The sequence below is a fragment of the Lepus europaeus genome, chromosome 5 (assembly GCF_033115175.1).
Source record: "Lepus europaeus isolate LE1 chromosome 5, mLepTim1.pri, whole genome shotgun sequence".
In the NCBI taxonomy this organism is placed as follows: domain Eukaryota; kingdom Metazoa; phylum Chordata; class Mammalia; order Lagomorpha; family Leporidae; genus Lepus; species Lepus europaeus.
Window position 1 is genome coordinate 55,227,642 of NC_084831.1, and position 26,242 is coordinate 55,253,883.

General features: G+C 37.1%; 1 protein-coding gene and 1 pseudogene across 3 annotated transcripts in view; both read right to left on the minus strand.

Moving 5' to 3' along the window:
- Positions 1 to 26,242, minus strand: part of ITGB3BP (integrin subunit beta 3 binding protein) — a 77,937-nt gene that overhangs the window by 9,862 nt on the left and 41,833 nt on the right. For all 3 annotated transcript variants that reach the window (XM_062191469.1, XM_062191467.1, XM_062191466.1), the window contains 4 exons: positions 19,206 to 19,275; positions 7,159 to 7,237; positions 6,641 to 6,734; positions 6,202 to 6,261 (listed from right to left, as the gene is read on the minus strand). In XM_062191469.1, coding sequence (XP_062047453.1) covers positions 6,202 to 6,261; positions 6,641 to 6,734; positions 7,159 to 7,237; positions 19,206 to 19,275 — 303 coding nt within the window. The remainder of the gene's footprint in view (positions 1 to 6,201; positions 6,262 to 6,640; positions 6,735 to 7,158; positions 7,238 to 19,205; positions 19,276 to 26,242) is intronic.
- On the minus strand, positions 16,888 to 17,004 carry LOC133761233 (U2 spliceosomal RNA; annotated as a pseudogene).

The window sequence follows — 26,242 nt, forward strand, 5'->3', positions numbered from 1 at the left end:
GACTGTGTCTGTCTTGTTTCTTGGTATATTGCCAAGTCCAGAACAATGTCTGGCTCACAGTAAATATTTAATAAACATTAAGTTAATAAGGTATGTAGAGAAGTAACCATATTTGAAATATTTGAAAATATTTAGATAAATCTTTAAGACATTTTTAGAGTGGTCACTTGTTTGTTGTTCACACATCCACTGCACTGCACTTCGGCCGTTCTATCCAGGTTGGGCCATGGCACAAAGACAGCACTTTTTGTTTGCCAAAGAACAGTCCAGAAAGATCCTTATTCCAAAGGATCACAAAGCACTACAACATGATGCATTTATAAATATTCAGATGAGTGCTATGTGAGTCTAGAAGAGGAAGCTATTTTGCTTTACTTAGGAGCCCTGAAGACAGCTTCATAGCTGATCTTAAAGGATGAGCAGGAGTTGTCAGAGAAGGAAAAAAGAGCAGCCCAGGAAGAAAGAAAAGTGGTAAATGGAGTCCTGAAAGAGATTCCAGAGGACTGAATCATATGATAGGAATAGAATGACCACTCTCCTCTCTGAGGTCTGAGCTGGAGGAAAAGTCACCTAATATTTACTTATTACACAAGTCTTGCTTTTAACTACTTAGCTATATACTATTGTTAATACCTGCTTTATTTCAATGTGTGTTTTAAATATGTAAACCACTTACACAGGGAATTTATCTCTTTTTTTGTGGAGCTCTTTTGATTACTCCAAGGGTAAAATGGAAAAAAAATTCACCTGTCAGGTGACATAAAACCAATTTCTCCTAAGTGTGCCAGAATAATTTTTCTTCACCTCTAGAACAGCTCGTCTTCAGTCTATTCATTACTGTCTTTTTATAGTATTTTTATTTAATAAAACCTATTAAGACTACCATACAAATCTCTTTACTTATGCTTTTATCTTTTAACTGATCAATTTTTATATTGCTGACATCCCTTCTTCACCATTTGCTCATTTAAAAATTCATAGTATGGGAGATATGTCTCTGGGGGAAATGTCTATAAAATTTGTTACAGCTGGCAAATGTGTATGAGTCAGTGATAGCACATGACTAAATGCTTCACAGAAAATAAAATTTGTTTCTGTAGTAAGCAGAACTGTTTAAATGTTATTTATTTTTATGTTTCAAAGAAAATATATTGTGAAGTGCTGCATTGATTTAATACGCAACAATGTCTGTGTACACGCTGTAGAAGGAAAATTTATGAAACCTTTGCACAACTCCTTTAATTGAATTTTCCAAATCTCTCACCACACACAAATAATCAATATCTTCTGCAGAGAAAACCAGTCAGAATTATTACAGTCTTTCTTTTCAATTTTGTTGTCATCAGCACATACAGAGCACCTGGATATTTGTAATGTCTGAAGGCAAGTTATTTACACCTCTTAAGCACATAATTGCTATTAAGTGAGCCCAAATCTAGTTTTAAAATTTTTTTATTGATACTATTTAAAAGAAAAATTATCATACTTCTAGCAAGTATTAAAAATTTTAAATCATAGAAGAAGTTTAAAAGGCTTTGAAAAAATAATAAACTATTTTGTTTTTCCTTAAATCCTAGACAAATCTCAAGTAAGCATTTTCAGCAGTCGAAATGTATCCCCCCAGTGATGAACAGTACAAAACAAGAGTACTAAATTTATTAGTATGAAAGGTATGACCAGGTACACAGCAAACATGACAGCTGAATCCTTAAAAAGAGCTCGGGGACTCAGCTGTACATTAATGTATATTTGCGCTACCAAAATTAATAGCTCCATTTTTTAATCTCCAGATAAACCCAGAATGTTAAAGCTAGGGGGAATTCTTGTTGTTTCCTGTAAAACTCATCATGTCTAAACTTCAAACCTCAGTGCTTTTAAAACTGAAGTATCTGTCTGAAAAAAGCCACTGCTTAATGTTAAGATATAATAGAAAAAGCTAAGAGGGTAGCAGTCCTCTGAGAGTAAAGTTATTTTGCTGAAATGATGAATACTTTTTCAAGACTGGGGGTGGAGAAGGACAACATATTTTTATGCTTAAAAAATACTTCAGTGGGTGGTAGAATGAACAGGCAATAACAAAGTATTTTATGTTTTAGAACAGAAGGAGTTTAAAATTTGCACTGCAGTCTAAGAATCTGATAATTTTGAAATCCTATAACAAAGATGAATTTTATAAGAATAAAGTTAACTAAACAAATAGGAACATTATAATTATGCTTTTTTATAAAGACTGAACTAGAAATTTTAAAATATTTTCTATTACAAACAGCTGAAACAATCAGCTTTTTTGAACAATGTAAAGTTCAGATGGTTACATTTCATTTAAAATATGCATACTGCAACCTACACAATTATTCTCAAAAAAAACATAAAATATGTTTTGGACTGAAGTTAAGTGTCCAGATTTCATATCTTGGCAACTGCTCTACAATTTGCTTACATTCTTTTCAAAAACATTTTGTTTACTGGAAGAACTAGTCATAGACAAACAATGATGGTATTTTTAAATGTCCCCGGAAAAAAATGAAAATAATAAGTACTACATAATGCCATCTATTGACCAAAGAATATCTGTATCAAGTTGTTTAAAGTAGAGGTTGATTATGTAAAGTAAATAAATTTCATGCTTTGCCATGTGATGACAATGTGACATTCCATCTGTATTAACCCACTGAATGGTCATATGTTTTAAATCTTCAGCATAACAAATTTAAAATAATTGTGAAAATTCACACTAAATTCTACCAGAAAAAGAATTTTCCACTTCATTATTTTCCTAGCAGTCAGAAAGCTGATTTTAAGGAAAGTGAAGTTAGATTTACTTCCTAGATAACTTTTTTTTAAGTAAATAACTTTAAATTTACTTCCTAAATAGAGAAGTCTTCATTTGTTCAAGATATTCTCTTTGATTCATATATTCTATTAGGGTATTTCATGATATATACAAGGTCCAGTTCTTCTAAAAACAAGATGGTCTGTTTAAATGTTTAAAACACTAGAGTGTTACTTTTACAATTGTACTCATCTGCCTGTAATCAAGACTGCAACAGATATTAACAAAGGGAACAGTGAGAGAGAGAGACAGAGAGAAAGGTCTTCCTTTGCCGTTGGTTCACCCTCCAATGGCCGCCACAGCCGGCGCACCGCGCTGATCTGAAGCCAGGAGCCAGATCCTTCTCCTGGTCTCCCATGGGGTGCAGGGCCCAAGCACTTGGGCCATCCTCCACTGCACTCCCGGGCCATTGCAGAGAGCATAGCAGAGGGCAACCAGGACAGAATCCGGCGCCCCGACCGGGACTAGAACCTGGTGTGCCGGCGCCGCAGGCGGAGGATTAGCCTATTGAGCCGCGGCGCCGGCCCCAAAGGACAGTCTTTTCATAGTACAACATGCATTTAGCTTACTCTTTTTCCTGATTATGTAATTGAAGCAAATACAATATATACTTTAGGACTGATTTATATTTCATATGATTTCTAATATTATAAAGATTACTAAAACATTTTGAAATTTAAATAGTACTTCACAGTAACACAGTTAAAGACAAAAGTAAATTAGAAATTTCTATAGAAGGCTGAAGGTCAGGGGCAGATGCTTAGCATCATGGTTAAGATCATGTCCTTCAGCAGAGTATCTAGGCATTCAACTCTGGCTCCTGGCTCTAGTTTCTTGCTAATACAAAACCTGGGAAGCATCAGTAATGGCCCAAGTAATTGGTTTCCTGCCATCCATTTGGAAGTCCTGCAGTGAGTTCCCAACTTCCAGCTTTACCTGGGCTTAGTAGCCCTGGTAGTTATGACCATTTAAGGAATCAATCAGTACATGGAAGTTCTCTCTTTCTCTGTGCTTCTCAAAGATGTTAGAAAATAAAAGTCACATCTCAAAATAAGGAACACACAAAGAAAATCAGTTTGACATTAAAAAAAAAAAAAAAAAAAAAAAAACAGAAAACAAAAACCAAAGTCCTCTTAAAAAATGTGGTGCAGCAGGTTAAGGTCCCAGCCTGCAATGCTGGCATCCCCTATAGCTGCTGGTTCCAGTCCCAGCTGCTCCACTTCTGATCCAGCTCCCTGCTAATGTGCCAGGGAAAGCAGTGGAGGATGGCCCAAGTCCTTGGGCCCTTGGATCCACGTGGGAGATCCAGAAGAAGCTCCTGGCTTCTGACTTTGGATCAGCTCAGCTCTGGCCATTGCAGCAATTTGGAGAGTGAACCAGTGGATGGACACTCTCTCTCTCTTTGTCTCTACCTCTCTCTGTTAACTCTTTCAAATAAATTAATTAATTAAAAAAGATGCTCCGTGATATGCTGGCATTCCATATGGGTATTGTTTCAAGTTCCAGTTGGTCCACTTCCAATCCAGCTCTTTGCTAATACATTCGGAAGATGGCCCAAGGGTTTTGGCCTCTGCCACCCATGTGGGAGACCCAAAAGAAGCTCCTAGCTCCAGGCTTAGATCTGGCCTTTGCCATTTGGGGAGTGAACTAATGGATGGAAGATCTCTCTCCTCTTTTCTTTCTCTCTCCTTCTGCAGTGTTGCTGTAAAGATCTGCTGGTTCTATTATTGGGAATATAGTAATTACTGGTACTCAATAAATGGCAGTCATTGGTGTGGAAGGCTGCCCAAGCAACTTGGTGGACTGGGTAACTCTCTAAGAAGGGCAGTGCGGGCAGAAATGCAGATTACCTGGCTGGGAAAACCTGTTGGGATTACAGGAAAACTCACCCTAAGAAGATGGCTACAGTTATAACTATACTCCTCAGATTATCATCTATTTTGTAGTGGCAGTTAGCCTGCCCACTGCTCCCTTGTACTGTATAGCAGCAGCCGGCTACCTTCTAGCTTTACTGCCCGCCCACTCTCTTGCAGTGTGTTCAATAAATCTAACTGCTCACTCTATCTGACTGCTCTGATGAATTCTTTTACCACCCACAATGCCAACCTCAATTGGTTGCTTTCTGTGACAACTGGTACTAAAAATTGGTAGACTAAAACATGGCCTAACTCCACTTGCAGAGATTACTAAATGGCATCTGTGTCAGTAATAATAAAATGATCACTCTTTAAAGATTTATTTATTTTACTTGAAAGGCAGAGTTACAGAGAGGCAGAGGAAGAGAGAGAGAGAGAAGTCTTCCATCCACTGGTTCACTCTCCAGATGGCCACACCGGCTGGAGCTGAGCCAATCCGAAGCCAGGAACCAGGAGACTCTTCTGAGTCTCCCATGTGGGTGCAGTAGCCCAAGGACTTGGACCATCTTCTACTGCTTTCCCAGACCATAGCAGAGAGCTCGTTTGGAAGTGGAGCAGCCAGGACTCGAACTGGTGCCCATATGGGATGCCAGCACTACAGGCAGTGGCTTTACCCCCTGTGCCACAGCGCTGGCCCCAAAATGGTCACTTTTAAATTAGTATAAAAGTTTTGATATTTTATAGTTTGTAATTATTTTGCTTACTGAGGTATGAATGTGTATTTCCTATAACTTAAAAATACTGTGAAATATAGGGCTGGTGCCTTGGTGTAGCAGGTAAAGCCACTGCCTGCAGTGCTGGCATCCCATATCCGTGTTGGTTCAAGTACCAGATGCTCCATTTCTGATCTAGCTCTCTGCTGTGGCCTGGGAAAGCAGTAGAATATGGTCCAAGTCCTTGGGCCCCTGTACTAGCATGGGAAACCTGGAAGAGGCTCCTGGCTCCTGGCTTCAGATTAGCCCAGCTCCAGCCATTGCAGCTGATGATTTCTCAAACTTAGATAGCATTGTCATGAATCTCTCTCTCTGCCTCTCTGATAAATAAATAAATAATCTTTAAAATAAATACTGTTAAATGTTCAGAGGCATAGTCACAGATCAAATGTCATCAATGATTTGAAAGATTCCAGAACTAATATACCCTTCCAATGTACCTTAAAAGTTGGTATATTAATACACTGCTGTTCCTATTTGTCTGTGTTCTCAAATAGAAATTTAACAAAAGACTACAAAATTTAAATCTTAAACTGAAAATTATATTTCAAAAGGCACTGAAAAAGCTCAATCATCAGGAAAGCTTATCTCATCAGACAGGGTCTTCTGCTAAACTCAAAGAAGACTTTTGAAATGAGACTCACATCTTCAAAAATATACTGAAAAGCACTCATGGTTGGTGCTTAACTGCTGAAATAAAAATATTTCCTATGTAATAAACTAAAATATACCTCTTTACCTTTGTGAGGAAGTCCTGAATTCTTCTTTTCTAACAGTTTTTGTTTTGTTACTTTTATCACTAAAAGGAAAAAAAATCTCATGTTAAGAATTAACGTGGAATATGAAAAATTTCTCATTACTTGGAAGAAATAACTTTATGAAAAAATAATTCAAAGCAATACACATTTGTAGGTATCAAGTATAAAATGCAGTACCTTACTTTAAAATGAGCACTACATTAAAAAAGCCAATAGCCATTTTAAGGTACATTCTTTTCCTTCACATTAAAGAGGAATTCCCAAAATAACATACCCTGGTGCAAGATACATGGCAACAGTTTTTCCGTCTATGCCCAGTAGTGCTTTATATGAAAAAGTCTATCAGATTTAAATTTGATAAAAATTAGTAAGTTTATCTTTAAAACTAATATAATTGACAACTCACAAATTTCTTCTTACTTAGTTCTTTGGTTTTTTCCATTTCTCTTTTTAAGAAGCAGGATGAATAGGAGATACCAATGAGATTTTCGAGCTCTCTATTGCCTTTCAAAGCCTGGAAGAAAACCATCTTAGATGGGTTAAATAAGTTCTCTATAAAGTTAAGATTTCCAAGAAGTCTAGAGAAAACAAGTACATTGTTTTCTTCATTTGAAAAACTTAAACTCTGTGTTAGCAGATTTAACTTTTTGTCTAGGTCAACTATTACAAGTCCTCAAATGCCTGGATAAAACAATTTATTACTAATCAAAAGCACTAAACAGAATCTACAAATTTACTTTTAAATGCAAGAAAGCCAGCTATTGCTAAACTATTATGGTTATATGATATTCATAAAAGAAAAAAATTCCCATGAAAAGAAAATTAAACCTCTACCAACTCTCAGCTGGTGTGTATTCTCCAATCTAGGGCTTCTTTCCTTACTATCCTTTTTTAATGGAGCAGTAGAGTATGAAAATTATATTTGAAAAAAAGCAAACCTGTACACTGTTTAAATTCTGCATTATCTCCACGATTTTGTCTGATGATTTCTCAACTTTAGATAGCATTGTCATGAATCTAGAAATAAATGGCAAAAAATACTTAGCAAGTGTAAGCATCTAAACACAGCCAAGTCATTTTCAGAACTTTGCTCCTCCTTCATTCTTTCCTTCCTTTGTAAGTACAATATACAGTATTATCAACTATACTCTCAGAGTTTCACTTTCTCTCATTCTCATTGAGCAGCGGTAAGGAAGATGGAGACGACTTGTCCCCATCTGCAGAACACTAGTAGTCCCAATTTTACCTTGATTTGAGCCAGGGAAGGAATCCAGGCACTCTGACACTGGACTTGGACATCTTCACTGCTAATTTAGAAGCCTGCCCCTCCAGCATGTACTTTACACTCACGGAACACTGTATTTCAAACAAGGCACATTTTAAGTGCTCAAGAGCCATGTGTGGCTGCTAACTATTGTTTCAGACAGCACAAATTTAACATATCAATTTTAAGAGCAAAACCATAAGTTCTATTTAAATGATTTTCAAGATCATATCTGTGTTACCTATTAGTAATTTTGTTATTAAAAATAAGGCAAATATGTTGGAATTTTCCTATATAAGGTACATATAGTCTGTTTCATGGGAGTCAAATATGTATCAGAGGGGTGGGTGTTGTGGTACAGCAGGTTGAGCTATTGCCTGGGACACAGTCTTATCTCTACTTCCAATCTAACTTCCTGCTAATGTGCCTGGAAGGCAAGAGAAGATGACCCAAGTACTTGGGTCCCTGTCATCCATGTGTGAGACCCAGATGGAGTTCTTGGCTCCTGGGTTTGGCCTGGCTGAATCCCAGCTGTTTCAGACATTTGGGGTGTGAACCAGTGGATGAAAGATCTCTCTCACTCTGTCACTCTGTTTTTCAAATAAACTTAAAAAAACTGAGCATGCAAAAAAGGAATAGACTTGAAGCTTATTAAAAAGTGGAAGACAGTGGAATTATGGGTGATATTTTACTTTTAAAAGTACCCTGTATTGTATATTAAAAGTCATCTGTATAAGGCCCCAATTCTCAAACAGAAGTTATGTTCGAGACATGGTGTAAAAGAAATTCCTTCCCATGGGGCTGGTGCTGTGGCACCAGCATCCCATATGGGCAACGGTTTATATCCTGGCTGCTCTTCTTCCAATCCAGCTCTTTGCTATAGCTTGGGAAAACAGTAGAAGATGGCACAAGTGCTTGAGCCCCTAACCTGTGTGGGAGACCTGGAGGAAGCATCTGGCTCCTGACTTCAGATTGGACCAGCTCTGGCCGTTGCAACCATTTGGGGAGTGAACCAGTGGATGGAAGACCTTTCTATCTTTTCCTCTCTCTGTCTATAGCTCTACCTCTCAAATAAATAAATCTTAAAAAAAAAAAAAAAATTCCTTCCCCCTTCAAAAGCCTTGATGGCAACCAAATCCATGGAATAATTTTATAACTATTATCCAACTGTTACATTCTAAGAAATTCATAAAGTGCATTCCTCTTTTTCATATCTTCTTGGAGATAACTGCTTACTGGGCAGATGTGGTGAGTTGTCTGCCACTCTCCTTTGTTCTAGACAAAATAGCAATTCTCATACATACTGAATCCTACTTATACTGAAAATAGGATTTTCATTGCTACTGAAAGGTTTTTTTCTGAATTTTCCATGCAAGTTCAAATTCTACTTTGTTGTTAGGATGGTATTATTGTTTGCTTAGAGTCCCCAGTCTTCAATATCATCTTGATGTTCCTTCATTAATTTATTTTTCAAAACTAACAATCTTTTATTTCTTTTAATCTGCATGAATACAGTTCCCAAGCTTATTATGGCATAAAATTTCAAAATTATTGCTATTCTCCCTTTCAAGTCGGTGAATAAAACCATTTGTGAGCTCCATTCATTTCTTAGAGAACACTATTCCTTTCTCTTAAATAGATTTAGACTAAATTGGATCAAATCCTTCATCCTATTACAATGACTCTTTGAACCACTCAGAAATTGTGAGGTACTTTATCAGAAATCTAGTGACTCTTGCCAGTTTCATGGCACCCTTATTTGATCAAATCCTGCACTGTGGCCAAAGACTACTGTAGCACAACTTGAGAAAACTGAAATCTTGGTCCTGTTTAAATTAAATTTTTTCCTTATTTATCAGTAGAACAAATATTCAGCTATTTTTTAAGCACCGATTAATTTTAAAGTGTCTGGATTGATCCTCTAAAATATATTAATTTATTTTTAAGTTAGGTTTTCTTTTAAAAATGTTGATTTTATTTTCATCAACTTGAATGGTAAAGTGAGAGTCAGAGAAACAGTAAGAGAGAGAGAGACAGGTATCTTCTATCTGCTGGTTCAAATGGCTCCAACTGCCAGGGCTGGATCAGGCCAAAACAGGAAGCCAAAAACTCCTTCTGGGTCTTCCACATGAATGACAGAGGCCCAAGTACTTAGGTCATCATCTCTTGCCTCCCAGGCACAAGAGCAGGAAGCTGGACTGGAAGTGGTGTAGCTGGTACATGCACTGGGCCAGCATTCCGATATAGGATGCCAGCATTACAAGAGCAATTAACCCTGCTGCATCACAATGCCAACCTTCCTAAGATACTTCAACAGAGAAACTATAATTCAACTGGTCTGGCACATTAGAAAGTTGTCCAAGACTTGACATTTTTGTCAGCCTCAGCTCAATCTGAATGTCTTCTTTCCTCTTGAGAAAGCCAATGTCAAAAAACACAATTTTCAATGAATTTTTCTAATCTCCTTAGAAAGGTCTCATTGTAAAATCCAGAATTATCTTATTTTCAGAAGAGGAGCAGCCGGGACTAGAACTGGCGCCCATATGGGATGCTGGCACCGCAGGCAGAGGACTAACCTACTGCGCCATGGTGCCAGCCCCATCTAGTTCCTTCTATATTAATTTCTTCAGTTTCAAGCAAACAACTTTCAAAACTACTGTTCTGCAATAGTTTTGCTGTTCTAGGCTTTTCCTATCTTTATAATTTTCAATTAGTTTCTGTTCTTAGTTTCAAATTCAGTTTCACCATTTTCTTTTTCTTATGAAATTCCTTAGATATATTCTGAACAGAGAACTAAAGGAACAAAGAGAAATGGTCATTAAGTCAGTGCTTCTAACTAAGATTTATTGATGCAGGTGGTCAGCAAGCATTACTTCAGCTGCCACTATGCTTAGGATGTGGAAGAAGGGGAAGCTGGGGCCAGTGTTGTGGCATAATGGGCTAAGCCACTGCCAGCAATGTTGGCATCCCATATGAGCAACGGTTCAAGTCCTGGCTGCTCTGCTTCTGACCCAGTTCCTACTAATGTGTCTAGGAAAGCACTAGAAGATGGCCCAAGTCCTTAGGCCCCTGCACCCACATGGGAGACCTGGATGAAGTTCCTGATTCCTAGCTTCGGCCTGGCCCAGCCCCGGCTGTTGCAGTCATCTGGGGAGTGAACTAGCGGATAGATCTATCTCTCCTTCTCTCTAACTCTGCCTTTCAAATAAATAAAATAAATCTTAAAAAAAAAAAAAAAAGGGAAGGAAAACGAGAGCAGATGATAAAAAGATCCAATGACTTCTTAAAGATTTCTCAGCACACAAGCATGGTGTGTGCTGGAGTAACTGTGTGGGTGTCTCAGAGTGGAAGTAAAGGCAAGAACTTTAAAAGCCATTAATAATGGCCTCTGGAGATCCTGATTTCCCTCCTTTTTGTAACTTTGAACTGTTGACATGTGTCTTCCTCTCCAGACTCCAAGTTTCATGAAGGCAACTATCTATTGTCTAACTTTTCATTGTTGTAACTCAAGTTACCCAACATAGCACCTAGTGTGGTAGGTGTTCTATAAATAAGTATCAATGAACAGAATAAAAAGGACCTGGACCAGACTATACATTCCTAATTCCAAGAGAAATATGCTCATTTCTTAGTTTTCTTTTTCTTCCTTCTTACTACAGATTCCATAATTCATCAATTCAGTTAACTCAGTCCCCTCACCTTCTACCACACACACTTCCTTCTAATGTGTAACCTTGATTTTTTTTTTTGTCTCCTTGTTTAAGCTATAAGTGCTAGAGAAAAACAATGGTGCATCAGTTGACAGTGAATATTTAGAAGTACCGCACATAAGTTTGCTGGGTTCCAATGCTGTTCAATTCTTCTTACTTGATAATTTAATGAATAATCCTTTTTCACAAATTACTGTGAAAAATAATGCTGTCGCTCAATCTCCATTTCCTTTATACTGAAATTAACCTCCCACACTCAGGTGCTTGCCTTTATCCCACTAATAAAATACTCTCAAAAACCACAAAAATCTCCTAATTCCATTCCTGAAAGCTGTTATCTAAAGTTACTGCCTCTAAGAACCTGTACTTTGGACAATCTCAAGACCTGAGAGTTACAGGCACATTAACAGAAATGAAATCTTCAAGTTTTCCCTCCTTCATAATATGAAGATGCATACGGAAAGAGATAAACATAACCATTGCTTTTAACTTTTTTTCCCAAAGCTTTCTAATTGGTACAAACAGAAATTCTTAACTATTAAGCAATAACTCATCATGGATCTCCCCCACCAGCTTCTGATAACCTAGAATATACCTTTTGTTTTTTGGATTCATGTATTCTAGATACTGCATATAACTGAGATCTTATAATATTTGTCATTATGCATCTGGTTTATTTCACATAACATAATGTTTTTAAAAATATTTATTTATTTGAAAAGTAGAATTACAGAGATCGTCTATCCGTTGGTTTACTCCCCAAATTGCTGCAAGGGCCAGCGTGGGTCCAGGCTGAAGCCAGGAAACAAGAGCTTCTTCTGGGTCTCCTACGCTGGTGTAGGAGCCCAAGGACTTGGGCCATCTTCCACTGCTTTCCCAGGCCATAGCAGACAGCTGGATCAGAAGTGGAGCAGCTGGGTCTTGAACCAGTGCCCGTACAGTATGCCGGCACTGCAGGTGGCGGCTTTACCCGCTACACCACAGCGCCAGCCCCAGGAGTGATTTTTTTTGACAGGCAGAGTGGACAGTGAGAGAGAGAGAGACAGAGATAAAGGTCTTCCTTTTCTGTTGGTTCATCCCCCAATGGCCACTGCAGCCAGCGCACCATGCTGATCCAAAGCCAGGAGCCAGGTGCTTCTCCTGGTCTCCCATGCGGGTGCAGGGCCCAAGGACTTGGGCCATCCTTCACTGCCCTCCCGGGCCACGGCAGAGAGCTGGACTGGAAGAGGAGCAACTAGGACAGAACCGGCGCCCCAACAGGGACTAGAACCTGGGGTGTCGGTGCCGCAGGCAGAGGATTAGCCTAGTGAGCCATGGTGCCGGCCTCCGGAGTGATTTTAAGAACACTAATACCAGGCCGGCGCCGCGGCTCACTAGGCTAATCCTCCGCCTTGCGGCGCCGGCACACCGGGTTCTAGTCCCGGTCGGGGCACCGATCCTGTCCCTGTTGCCCCTCTTCCAGGCCAGCTCTCTGCTGTGGCCAGGGAGTGCAGTGGAGGATGGCCCAAGTGCTTGGGCTCTGCACCCCATGGGAGACCAGGATAAGCACCTGGCTCCTCCCATCGGAACAGCGCGGTGCGCGGGCCGCAGTGCGCTACCGCGGCGGCCATTGGAGGGTGAACCAACGGCAAAAGGAAGACCTTTCTCTCTCTCTCTCACTGTCCACTCTGCCTGTCAAAAAAAAAAAAAAAAAAAAAAAAAGAACACTAATACCAACAGTAAGAGATGCTGGACAGGCAAAATAAGACAGTATAACATTGTGTCAGTTACTCTAGTTCAAAAATTAAAAGAATTCTGCTAGGTGGGAAGCTTTGTAAACCTAAGCTGTTGTTTTACATCTCTATAATTCAGTTTCTTCATCTGTGTAAGTAAGTGTGATAACATTATTTACCTCATTGTGTTTATTGAGAGGATTAATGTAATAATATTTGCATAAACCTGACACATATGAAGTATTAAATAATTACTAGCTATTATTACCTATGTCTTCTCACTACACCTTATAAATCTTTAGGAACGAGATAATATCCCCCCTTTCTCATATGTGTTTGACTATATAATTATGTTTTAATCTGATTAACAACTGAGTATACCTAGAGATACAAATAGACAGAGTATAGTTTGGGAAATGAAATATAACCCAGACTGGACTATGCAATCCTGAAGCTAAAATCTACTTCATCAATCATGACATGTCTAAAGAAATTGCTAGTGTTATTATTTATAGGGCACTTTGGTGGTCTATGGCTATAAAAATAAAAGCAGGGATAAATTACAGTTTATAAATATAAATAAAATAAATAAGCATACATCTAATTTGTTTCTAAAATTGAACATTATCTGGGCAATCAGCACCTGGATCAACAAACAGGACCTTCCTAGCACCCTACAAATTTGCTTCATGCCTCCTTTCATTAAATCCCTACCTGTTGAGAGAGAAATCAGGACCCTAACTTTTTTAACAGCATTGGTTAGTTTTCTTACTTTTATACTTTACACAAATGGAATTATGCCTTATGTAATCTTTTCTGCAGCTAGTATTTTTCGCACTTAACATAATGTTTGTGATATTTAGCCATATTGTTGTTTTTATTTGTAGACGATTTTCATTATAGACCATTGGATTAACACCACAATTTGTTTACCCATTCAACATTTGGGTATTTTCATATTTGAGGCTACTATCAATAAGGGTGCAATGAAAGTCTTTTGGGGCTGGCATTGTGGCATAGTTGACTAAATGTGTGGCGTCGGCATCTTACATGGGTGCCAGTTTGTATCCCGGCTACCCCTCTTCTGATTGAACTCTCTGCTATGGCCTGGGAAAGCAGTAGAAAGCAGCAAAAGTGTTTGGGCCTCTGCACCTGCAGAGGGATGTGGGAGACCTGGAAGAAGCTCCTGGCTCAGGTGCAGCTTTGGCAGTATGGCCATTTGGAAAGCGAACCAGCGGATGGAAGACCTTTCCCCCCATCTCTCCCTCTCTTTGTCTGTAATTCTACCTCTCAAATAAATAATTTTTTTAAAAAAATTTGTCTTTTGGTAAATATATGTATAGTAGGTCATCCATACCCATAGGTTCTCTCTCATTGCTTCAACCAACTACAGATTGAAAATATTTGGAGGAAAAATTGTGCCTATACTAAACAGGTATAGGTTTTTTTCCCTTGAAGTGATTTCCTAAAAATACAGTATAACAATTATTTATATAGCATTTACATTTGTTAGATATAAGTAATCTAGAGATGATTTAAAGTATACAGGAGGATGCGTGTAGTTTATATGCAAATACTACACCATTTATATGAGGGAGTTAAGTATCTGCGAATTTTGGTATTATAGGGGGCTGGTCCTGGAATCAACCTCCCATATGTACCAAGGGATGATTGCATACCTATGTCTAAGTATATGCCTTGGAGAAGAATTTCTGGGCTACAGGGTGTGCATTTTTACAGGTTTAGTAGATGTTGCCAAATAGTTTTCCAACATGGTTTTTATCTATTTATATTCTCACCAGCAGTTTAAAAGGATTCTAATCATTCTGTATCTTCAACCATGAGGAAAACCTAACTCATATTTTCCTTTGTTTCTATGTTAGCCATTCTAGTGAGGATGCTGTGGACTCCAGTGGGGTTTTAATTTGCATTTCCCAGTTGAGCACCTTTTCATATGTTTATTAGTATATTTAAGTATCTTCTCTGTGAAGTGCCAGCTCAAGTTTTTGTCCATTTTTCTATTGGGCTGCCTTGCAAATTATTTTCTCATACTCTGTGGGTTTAATTTTCACAAACTAAAAAGTTTTTCTTTTCATGAGAAGAAGTTTTAAAACAGTCCAATTTGTTAATCCTTTTATGGTTGAAACCATGGCTTGCGTTGTGGAGCAGCAGGTTAAGTCACTGTCTGTGATGCAGGCATCCCACATGAGCACTGATTCATGTCCTAGCTGCCCATCTTATGATCTAGCTCCCTGCTAAAGGACCTGGGAAAAAACAGAAGATGGCCCAAGTACTTGGGTGCCTGTCATACATGTTGGAGATTCAGATGAAGCTCCTGGCTCCTGGCTGTGGCCTGGCTTTGTCCCAGCAGGTGAGGCCATTTAGGGAGTAGACCAGCAGATAGAAGATACCTCGATATCTCTTTTGCCCTGCTCCCATCTCCAATTCTGCCTTTTAAATAAATATTTATCAACAGCATGTCCCATATTTTCCTCTAAAATTTCCACTCTTTCACCTTTCACATTCAGATTTTTTTTTTAACTTTTATTTAATGAATATAAATTTCCAAAGTACAGCTTATGGATTACAATGGCTTTTCCCCCCCATAACTTCCCTCCCACCCGCAACCCTCCCCTCTCACCTTCCATTCACATCAAGATTCATTTTCAATTATCTTTATACACAGAAGATCAATTTAGCATATATTAAGTAAAGCTTTCAACAGTTTGCACCCACACAGAAACACAAAGTACAAAATACTGTTTGAGTACTAGTTATAGTATTAAATCACAATGTACAGCACATTTAGGACAGAGATCCTACATGAGGAATAAGTGCACAGTGACTCCTGTTGTTGACTTAACAAATTGACACTCTTGTTTATGGCGTCAGTAATCTCCCTAGGCTCTTGTCATGAATTGCCAAGGCTATGGAGGCCTTTTGAGTTCACCGACTCTTATCATATTTAGACAAGGTCATAGTCAAAGTGGAAGTTCTCTCCTCCCTTCAGAGAAAGGTATCTCCTTCTTTGATGGCCCCGTTCGTTCCACTGGGATCTCACTCGCAGAGATCTTTCATTTAGTTTTTTTTTTTTTTTTTTTTTTTTTTTTTTTGCCAGAGTGTCTTGGCTTTCCATTCCTAAAATACTCTCATGGGCTTTTCAGCCGGATCCAAATGCCTTAAGGGCTGATTCTGAGGCCAGAGTGCTGTTTAGGACATCTGCCATTCTATGAGTCTGCTCACATTCAGATTTGAAATCCACTCAGAACTGACTTTCATTTGTGTTGTGAAAGGTCAAGATCCGATTTCCCCCATGCTGATGGCCCTGTGATAGTGCTTTTTTATGGAAGATATCAGTTATTTAGGCAGAAATACCACTTCTATATAAATATATAAATAATAGAAATAATATACAGTAAATATATCCCAGATATGAAAACATTCTTTAAAATATCTTATCCCCTCATTAATTCTCAGATTACTGAACACTCTTAAAGAACTCTTTTCTGAACAAACTGAGAAGAGTACCCTGAGAAAACCGATATCAGATGTTGTATCAAAGTTCCTATAATAAAAGGATATTTCCAGACATAACAATTTCTCCTGAAACTTAACACTGGTTAACCCTTTATTTATCAACATTTCAAGGTGTGTTTCTGAATTTGCACAATGTAGGATCAAACACTGAATATACAGTGACTCCACCAAGGCAAAGAAGCCCCATGAACATTCTAGAAGCAGGTACCTTGCTTCTTTCATTACATGTCTCTCTTAGCTAAATGATACTTCACAAAGAAAATGAAATGAAAATGGGAACATTGAAAAAACTTAAAATTGACCCATAAATGTAAAATGTTCAGTTAAATTTGAGATTTTTAAAAATTCAAGTCTTCAGGATAGTTTTCTAAAATAAGAAAATAAATGGAATAAAGAACTCACTACTAAAGCTAAAAATAGTCTTACAGACTGGGGCAGTAATTTTATAGGTAATAGAAAAAAATCATAAATGCAAGAGTTTTGTATATTTTTAAACATACTGGTTTATCCTTAAATTCACTAACTCTACACTTGATCTTAGCCAAAAGGCCAAGAAGTGACAAATTCATTAACTCTAATTAAAGTCATGGAGTGATAAATAGTAGGGATCTTCAGAAACACACACTGAGGAAAATTAATAATAAATACACAGAGGCAAATTCCTAAGTGATCTCTGTAATAAAGTTTCTTGCTCTTCTTTTGGTATAGGAAAACAAACTGACAGGGGAGCTACTGTAAAAAAATCTGATCTCTAAGCAAATTGACATGTTCAGAAGAAGAAAGAAGGGAGCACAGTTTGGAAAAGGTGGAGTGTAGCTGACTCAGGGCAGAAGCAACAGCTAGGTTTGGCTTTCTTATTACATGGTTATGCCCTTGGCCAAAAACATTTCTTCCTTCACTGCCTACTTTGACTTCAAAGTTTGTTATGCTTTATATAATTGTATCAGAAATTAATTTGGTTTAGAAGGAATCTGCTTTCAAATAACAAGATTTCCTGTGACTTTCATAATTGTTTTTACTACTAGTTTTCTTATGAACATTTAGGTTTTTCGCTATGTACATATATTTCCTACTTTATAAAATTTAAATAAGTTAAACAAAAAAGAATGATTTCCTCTTACTACCTAGTTTACATCAGTTTCACTCAGGAAATGGGAATTTTGGTTAGGTGAACGAAGGAATAGTAATTAAGACCAAAATTATTTGGTGGTGGGCCCAGCGTTGTGGCACAGCAGGTAAAGCTACCACCTTCAATAATGGCATCCCATATGGGTAATGATTCTTGTCCCAGCTGCTCTACTTCTCATAGTTTGAGAAAGCAGCAGAAGATGGCTCAAGTGCTTGAGCACCTACCACCTACATGAGACTCAGATGAAGCTCCTGGCTCCTGCTTGGGCCTGGCCCACACTAGCTGTTGCTGCCATCTGGGCAGTGAGCCAGTGGACAGAAGATCTCTGTCTGTCTCTGTCTCTCTCTGTTAATAATAAATAAAAAGATTTATTTATTTATTTGAAAGGCAGAGTTTCAGAGAGGCAGAGGTAGAGAAAGAGAGGTCTTCCATCTGCTGGTTCACTCCCCAAATGGCCACAACAGCTGCAGCTGCACCGATTTGAAGCCAGGAGCCTGAAGCTTCTTCCAGGTTTCCCACGTGGGTGCAGGGGCCCAAGGACTTGGGTTATCTTTTACTGCTTTCGCAGGCACATTATCAGAGAGCTGGATTGGAAGTGAAGCAGCCAGGACTCGAATTGATGCCCATATGGGATGCCTGCACTGCAGGTGGAGGCTTTACCTGCTATACCAACACCAGCTCATAAATAAATCTTTTTTAAAAAGTATTAAAAGGTATCTGTGGAGTAGAGGGCTGGAACTTGAAAATACTCGGAGCTAGGGGAAAAGCATGGCTAGGAAAAACAGTAACTAAAAGTAAATAAAGGGGGTACTGTGATAGATGCAGGAGGTGCCAAACCATGAGGCTTCTTCGAGAAACTTCTTCCTGTTGTCCTTATGGTACTCTAAGTAGCACTCAGTTGCCATACCCTTTACTCGAGACTATTAGCAATTAACAGTATACTTGCTTGACACTACGAAATAAATAAGACTGTGACCTGACCTGGAGTTACAGTCACAAATTATAACACTATTTATGGAAAATAAATCTCTCATAGCGTATGACACACAGGGTACACTGAAATATAAAATTAGCTGAATGTATAAAATCCTTGGGAAATTTAATCCCTTGATGTCTTTAATTATACTTTTCCAGGAAGAAGACATAAATTTCCTTCCCAGAATAAACAGGCAGTAGTTTCTGCAGATAATGCCTTCATCATTAAAAGGGACCACTGGCAGGCCAATATAAAAATGGGTGGTTGCTGGCATGTAAGCCTTTCATGTTTCTTTAGTTCCCTTATCCTGTCAACTACAATGTGTTCCTATCTCTAACTCCAACTAGGTATCAGTTGGGCATTATGTTCCCAAAGCATTATTTCTCCATTCACATAATTGGAAATTTTCCTCAGTTTTACCCTAAGCTGGCCTATTATGCAGAGGCTAGGAGAACTGGACTCACTGAGTATTAAAATCAAGGCATCATATATTACTGCAAACCACTTGACAATTAAAGTATTTTGGTCTTTAAGAAAGTTCACTGTCATATAAATTATTAATTTTCACAAATAAATGATCACTCCTACAATATCACTTTAACTAACATGACCCTATTCCTGCAAAACACACATAAATTATTTCAAAAACAAACTTACTCATCATTGACTTTTGTTGTAGATTCCTTTCTTCCCACTAAACTGAGGTGATTCAATTTTCTTCTCTTTCCTATGTGTGTAACAAAGAACACAAAGCTGAGAGAGAAGCTGTCAATTTTTGAATACAATTTAGAATGCCAAAGTTTAAATAAAAAACAAAAGAGTCAACAAATGGAAGGTAGGAAAAGAAAAACTATCCTATTTTTCATTTCCTATTTTAATTTTTTGTTCATTTGATATTACATAATGAAACAATCTTGTGAATAAAATTTCCATTTAGGTTTGGTATATTACAGAGAAAATGAGAAGAATTCAATCTGAATATAATTAGGTTAAAAATATCAGTAATCTTTACTAGATAAAGGATGCTTCAATCAAATATCAGTATTTTTAATATTTATAATACAACACACCATATTGATGCTTCCAGTTTTTATTATTTCATTCCTTTCTTTCTCATCAAAGTTAGCAACAGGAATTGGTGATAACAATATCTATAATATAGTTAAATTCCTAGTGATGTAATAGTAAGTCCAATTTGATTTTAGGAACAAGGGTATGTATTTTTAAAACATTTTCAAAATTCACAAAAATTGTATATGTTTACAGTATAACAACATGATTTTTTTTAAAAGTTTCATTTCTTTACATGAGAGGTTGAGTTACAGAGAAAGAGAGAGTTTTCCTTCCATCCGCTGATTCACCCCCCAAATGGCCATAATGGCTGGAGCTGAGCCAATCTGAAGCCAGGAGGCAGAAGTTCCTTCCAGGTCTCCCATAGGGGAGCCAAGCACTTGGGCCATTTTCTATTGCTTTCCCAGGCCATAGTAGAGAGCTGGATTGGAAGTGGAGCAGCTGGGACTTGAACTGGTGCCCATATTGGATGCTGGCACCGCAGGTGGCAGCTTTACCTGCTATGCCACAGTGCTGGCCCACAACATGATGTTTTGATCTATGTATAAATTCTGGAATGGCACCTCCTGCAATGCTGGCATCCCATAGGGGCACTGGTTCATATTCCAGCTGTTGCACTTCTGATTCAGCTCCCTACTAATGGCCCAGGAAAAGCAATGAAGATGCTCCAAGTGTTCGGGCACCTGCCACCCACATGAGAGACCTGGATGAATCTCCTGGCTCCTGGCTTACCTGGACGAGAGCTGGCCATTTGTGGACATCCGGGGAGTGAACCAGCAGATGGAAGATCTCTCTCTGTCTCTCCCTCTCTCAGTAACTCTGAATTTCAAATAAATAAATAAATCTTTAAAACTGTTACCTTAATATTTAAAATTATTCTGTGGTGAGAACACTTAAAATCTATCTCTTAGGAATTTTCAAGTATACAGTACATTGTTACTAATTATAGTCACCATATTATATAAATTTCCCAAAGTTATTCCTCTAAGCTGCAATTTTTATCCTATGACCAACATCTTTCTATTCCCCTCGTCACTGCCAGCTTCTGGTAACCCCAATTCTACTCTCTGCTTTATGAGTTTGGTGTTTTAGATTGTACACATTTGTGAAATCATCAGTATTTGTCTTTCTCCGCCTGGCTTACTTCACTTAGCAACTTCCAGGTTCATCCATGCTGTCACAAACGGCAGGATTTCCCTCTTTTTAAGCACTGAATAATAATCCACTATGTTTACATAACACATTTTGTCCATCCATTCATCTGGTGCTAGACACTTAGGCTGATTCACATCTTGTCTATCATGAGTGCCACAATGAACAAGGCTGTGTAGAGACCTCTTTAACATACTAATTTCAAATCCTCTGGATATATAACTAGTAGAAGGACTGCTGGATCATATGCTAGTTCTGAGTACCTGAATTTTCTGAATACCTGAATTCTTAAATGCATATTTATTTAGTAGATCCTTGAAAAGTTCTTAATGTAGAAAATGAACATCCAGAATCTGAAATGCTGTAAAATCCAAAACATTTTAAGTGCCACTTAGAAAATATCAGGTCTTGGAGCATTTTAGATTTTATATTTCTGAATTAAGGATGCTTGGCCAGTAAAGTCTATGCAAATATTCCAAAATCTGAAATCTTAAACACTTTTGGTTGCAAGCACTTTAGATAAGAGATACTCAGACATATATGGCTAATAAAAACATTATTCATTAGAGTATTAATTTTAGATAGTAATAAAGTAAATAAATGGTTACATTTCATTTAAAATGCTGTTTAGTTATCTAAGGCCATGATTTAAACTTTTCCAAGTTTCACAAGTGAAGACATGAGATGTAACTAAGTCAGAATCTTCTAAAAGATGGGGTTGAACATTAAAAAAGTTTGATTTTATAGCTTTACCAGAACATGATGTTTGCACTTATTAACGTTTTATGAGTTAATAACTATTTAGTTGTTTGGTCTAGAATGGTTTATAGAATTGTACATATTAAATACTTATATTCTTGAGGTATACTAAGCAATTATTTGAGGACACATTAGTACAATTAAAGATTTTCAGTGTCTTATATGTATTGGCTTTCCATAAATTTTCATCGAATGAATAATCCAAAGATTCTACAACTAATGGAAAACCATCAATAGAAACAACTTTTAAAAATATATAATTAGTGATATTTTCCTCAAACTACATATTTTTATGTAATTCCATTTGTTCAACCCTTGACACTGGAACTACTACTCAATGGTTTTATTATTTTACTAAAAGTTGCTTGATCTAACACCATGAAAAATTCTAGCTTGTATTTTCCAACAGAAATATAATGAGACATTTATTTAATTTTTAATTTTCTAGTAGAGAAATTTTAAAAAGAAAAAACATTTAATAAATTTAATATTTAATTTAACCCAATATATCTAAAATACATACTTTAACAGGTAATCAATATAAAATTATTAAAATCATTTATATACTTATACTACTCTTTGAAATCTACTGAATATTTCACATTCATAACATTTCTCAGTTCAGACTAGTCACATTCTAAATGCTCAATATCCACACGTATTGGACAGCATAGCTCTAGGTAATACTCCAGATGAAACAAAACACACAGATAATAAGTAATTTCTTTAATTTTTCAATTGTAATCTATTAACATATTAAGAAACATACTATTGTCTAGAACAGACTTTCCAATCCTAGTTCACACTTCTTCCCTTTGAATAATTTTTATTCCATTACTCTTATTTGCTGTTTCACTAGGAGAAAAGCTTACTTAAAGTGTATTTCCTGGGGCTTGTGTTGTGGTATAGCAAGTTAAGCCATAGTATCCTATAGGAGTGCAGGTTTGAGTCTCGGCTGCTCTACTTCCTATCCAGTTCCCTGACAATGTGCCTGGGAAAGCAGGGGACGATAGCCCAAATGTTTGGGTCCCTGTCACTTACATAGACCCCCGTGTAATTCCAGACTCTGGTTTGGGCCTGGCCAAGCACCAACTATTGTGGCTATTTGAGGAGTGAACCAGTGGAGGGAAGGTATCTCTCTCTGTCTCAGTGTCTCCCTTACTTTTTGTAACTCTACCTTTCAAATAAACAAATCTTTTTTTAAAAAAATATTTTCTGTTCTCTGGAACTTATACTTTGATTAAATTGTACAGACATTAACAATAATCTTTCTCATTGTTACTCTGGATCTTGCCTTCTCAGAAAAAAATCTTACTATAAGTAAACTGTTACCTCAAAATATTCTTTTCTAAAAGATATATTTATTTTAAAGTTATACACACACACACACACACACACACACATATATATATATAGAGAGAGAGAAATCTTCTATCTGCTGGTTCAGTCCCAGATGGCTGCGATGGCTGGGGCTGGGCCAGGCCGAAATCAAAAGCCAGGAGCTTCTTCCAGGTCTCCCATACAGGTGGCAGGGGCCCAGGGACTTGGATATCTTTCATTGCTTTCCCAGGCCATTATTATCATGGAGCTGGATCAGAAAGGGAGCAGCTGGGACTCAAACTGGCACCCATATGGGATGCCAGAGTCACATCACAATGCTAGCCCCAGGAAATACACTTTAAGTAAGCTTTTCCCCTATGCTGTCCCCTTAAAATATTCCTTTATGTCAAAAAGAGAAAGCTTTATGATTTAGAAATTTTGCTAAAGTACTAGTTATTTCTCTTATTTCTTAAGTTTTCATTGTTTGACTAGTCTACATCCTTAAATTACAAACAGAATAAATCAATACGGTAAAAGTTTACTTAGGAAAGGAATGTAGGGAAAATAGCAACTTTTAGAAATCTATTAAAATCCAATATGCTAAAAAAAAGCTGAAAATGTATCTTTTTTACACAAGACTACAAATGAAAACTTAAGTTATACATTAAATCTTTATTTCAGAAAATCTTTGCCTAAAGGTTAATATTAATTTCCTGAATTTTTATTAGACTGTCTACATTGTAATGTTCCAAAATTAAATATTAAAATGACTTTGCTTCTTTAACCTGCAATTCATTTTCACATTTCAGTACCAGCAGTCAGTAACATTAGTTAAAAAATAGCAAAGAATGCTTTACTTGAATTTTTACTGTATGTTCAATGCCTTTCTAAACATTTTTTATCATTGTAAATGAATTAGTCAAATATCCCACCCTGAAATATGTGGGCCAATATTAATCTCCATCTTCTTATAGAAGAACTTATGTTTTTATATAATTTTCAACTGATACCCAGGGGTCTTAATATCTTTCAGGACAATACTTTGATCAATTATCAAAGATGACTGTATAGTATAATTTATCATTAAATGTTTTTCAATTATTTAATAATTTCTTTCCTTTATTTCATTCCATTCTGTTAACAAAGGAGACAACATATACTAAAGAGCTAGAGTCTATATGGCATATATACATAAAACACCTAGCAACAAAATATATGCTAACAAACAACTGTGTAGTTGACTGTTAAGAGCAGTTTCACAAAATACTGGTGAATCACTGAATCTGGACTACACCCAGAATTATATTTGAACTTTCTGATAAGGCTCCAGAGAGTCCTTTCCCTAACTAATGAAGATAGCTTTCAACGGATCATAAGGTTTGGAAGCACAATCAATGATTATGATGATAATGGCTAATACATAGTATTTATTAGGGCCAACCACTGTTTCAAACATGTTACATATAATGGCTAATTAATCTGCACAACTCTGAGGCAGTCACTCTTGCTCTGATCTTTTTTAAAGATTCTTTTATTTATTTGAAAAGCAGAAAGAGAGCATAAGAAAGATAAAGAGAGGAGATAAACAGAAAGGGAGGGGGGTTGGAGGGAGAGAGATCTTCCATCTGCTGGTCCACTCCCCAAATGGCCACAATGGCCAGGGCTGGGCAAGGCCTGGAGCCAGGAGCCTGGAGATCCATGCAGATCTCCTACTTGGGTAGCAGGGGCCCAAGTACTTGGGCTATCCTCTGCTGCTTTCCCAGGCACATCAGCAGAGAGCTGCCAGCACTGCAGGCTGAGGCTTAATCCATGCACCATAACTCCGGCCCCTCAAGGAACTAGCCTTTGATTTTGTTTTTCTTTATTATTGTTCAGTTTTCTATTTAATAATTTCTGATTATATCTTTATTATTTCCTTCTACTATTTTGGCTCCTTCTGTTTTTCTTTTGAAGTCTTTCTGACTTGAATGCTCAGTTCATTCGTTTTTAGAAATTTTTCCTTTTAAAATATTTTATAAGCATAAATGTTCCAATAGCAACTGCTTTAGTATAATTTAGGTTTAGTTTTTTTTTCTCTGGGGCTGATATTTTGGCCCAGTAACTGAAGCCACCCCTTGCTATGCTGGCATTCCATATCAGAGTGCTGGTTTGAATTCCAGATGCTCTGCTTCCTATTCAGATTCCTGTTAATGTACATGGGAAAGCAGTGCATGGTGGCAAGTGATTAAGCCCTTGCCACCCAGAATTTAAAAGGTTTCTTCTAAATGTTGACATGCTTCATCATTCAATTCTAAATATTTTATACTTCCCATCATAATTTTCAATCAATGAATTATTTAGAAATTTGTTGGTTTCTAAACACATGGGCTAAAATTTTTAAAGTGCTGCCTTTTCATTGATTCCCAATTACATAAACTTTGGTTAGAGAATGTGGTCTCTACAACAGCAATTTTTAATACAACGAGACCTCCTCTGATTCCAAACTAGTTACATTTTTGTGACAATTCTACATATGTTTTATCATATATTGGGCATTTTATCTGGCTGGTCACTAGGCCAATTGTGTTTAAACTGTCTGTATCTCCCCTAACTTTTTATCTGCTTCATTATAGTTTCTGAAAGAGCTAGTTTTAAATGTCTAGGGAATGATGTGTCTCCTGATTCTCCTGTCAGACTCGAATATGTTTCACATGTTTTGTTTCAGATGCACTTATGACTCAGGAATCTCATTTTTCTGGTAGTGAATCTCTTTTTCTTTTTCCCTTCCTTTCTCTCTCCTTCCCTTCCTCCTTCTTTCTTTCCCTTCTCTTTTCCTAATGTTTGTATATAAACTACTAATTTTGTAAAAGAACTAATGTCTGAATTTTTCCTTTAGGCTTAATTGTCCTTTACCTTTCTTAAAGTCTAAATAATAATATTGACTGAAAACACACTATATGTCAGGCAGTGTTCTAAATGCTTTTTTGTGTATTAATTCATTTAATTCACAATTTTGAGGTAGGTATTATTATTTTCCCCATTTTAAAGGCAAGTAAACAAAAACACAAAGTCAATTGATAGATATCCCATCATCCGCCTGAAAATTCAAGGCATTTTAATTTCTATTTGTTACCTTTTTATCTACCATACTAGTGTGGTCTATTGCTTGTTTTTAACAAACCCTTCTCAAATTGACTTTTCTTTAGAGTCAGCATAATTTATTATTAGACTTTATAATTAATATTTCCTGTTTTTTGTTTGTTTACCACTGCTTTTTGTATTCTTCTCCATTTCTTGAGGTTCAATATGCTTTTTTTTTTTTTTTTTGACAGGCAGAGTGGACAGTGAGAGAGAGAGACAGAGAGAAAGGTCTTCCTGCCGGCGCCGCGGCTCACTAGGCTAATCCTCTGCCT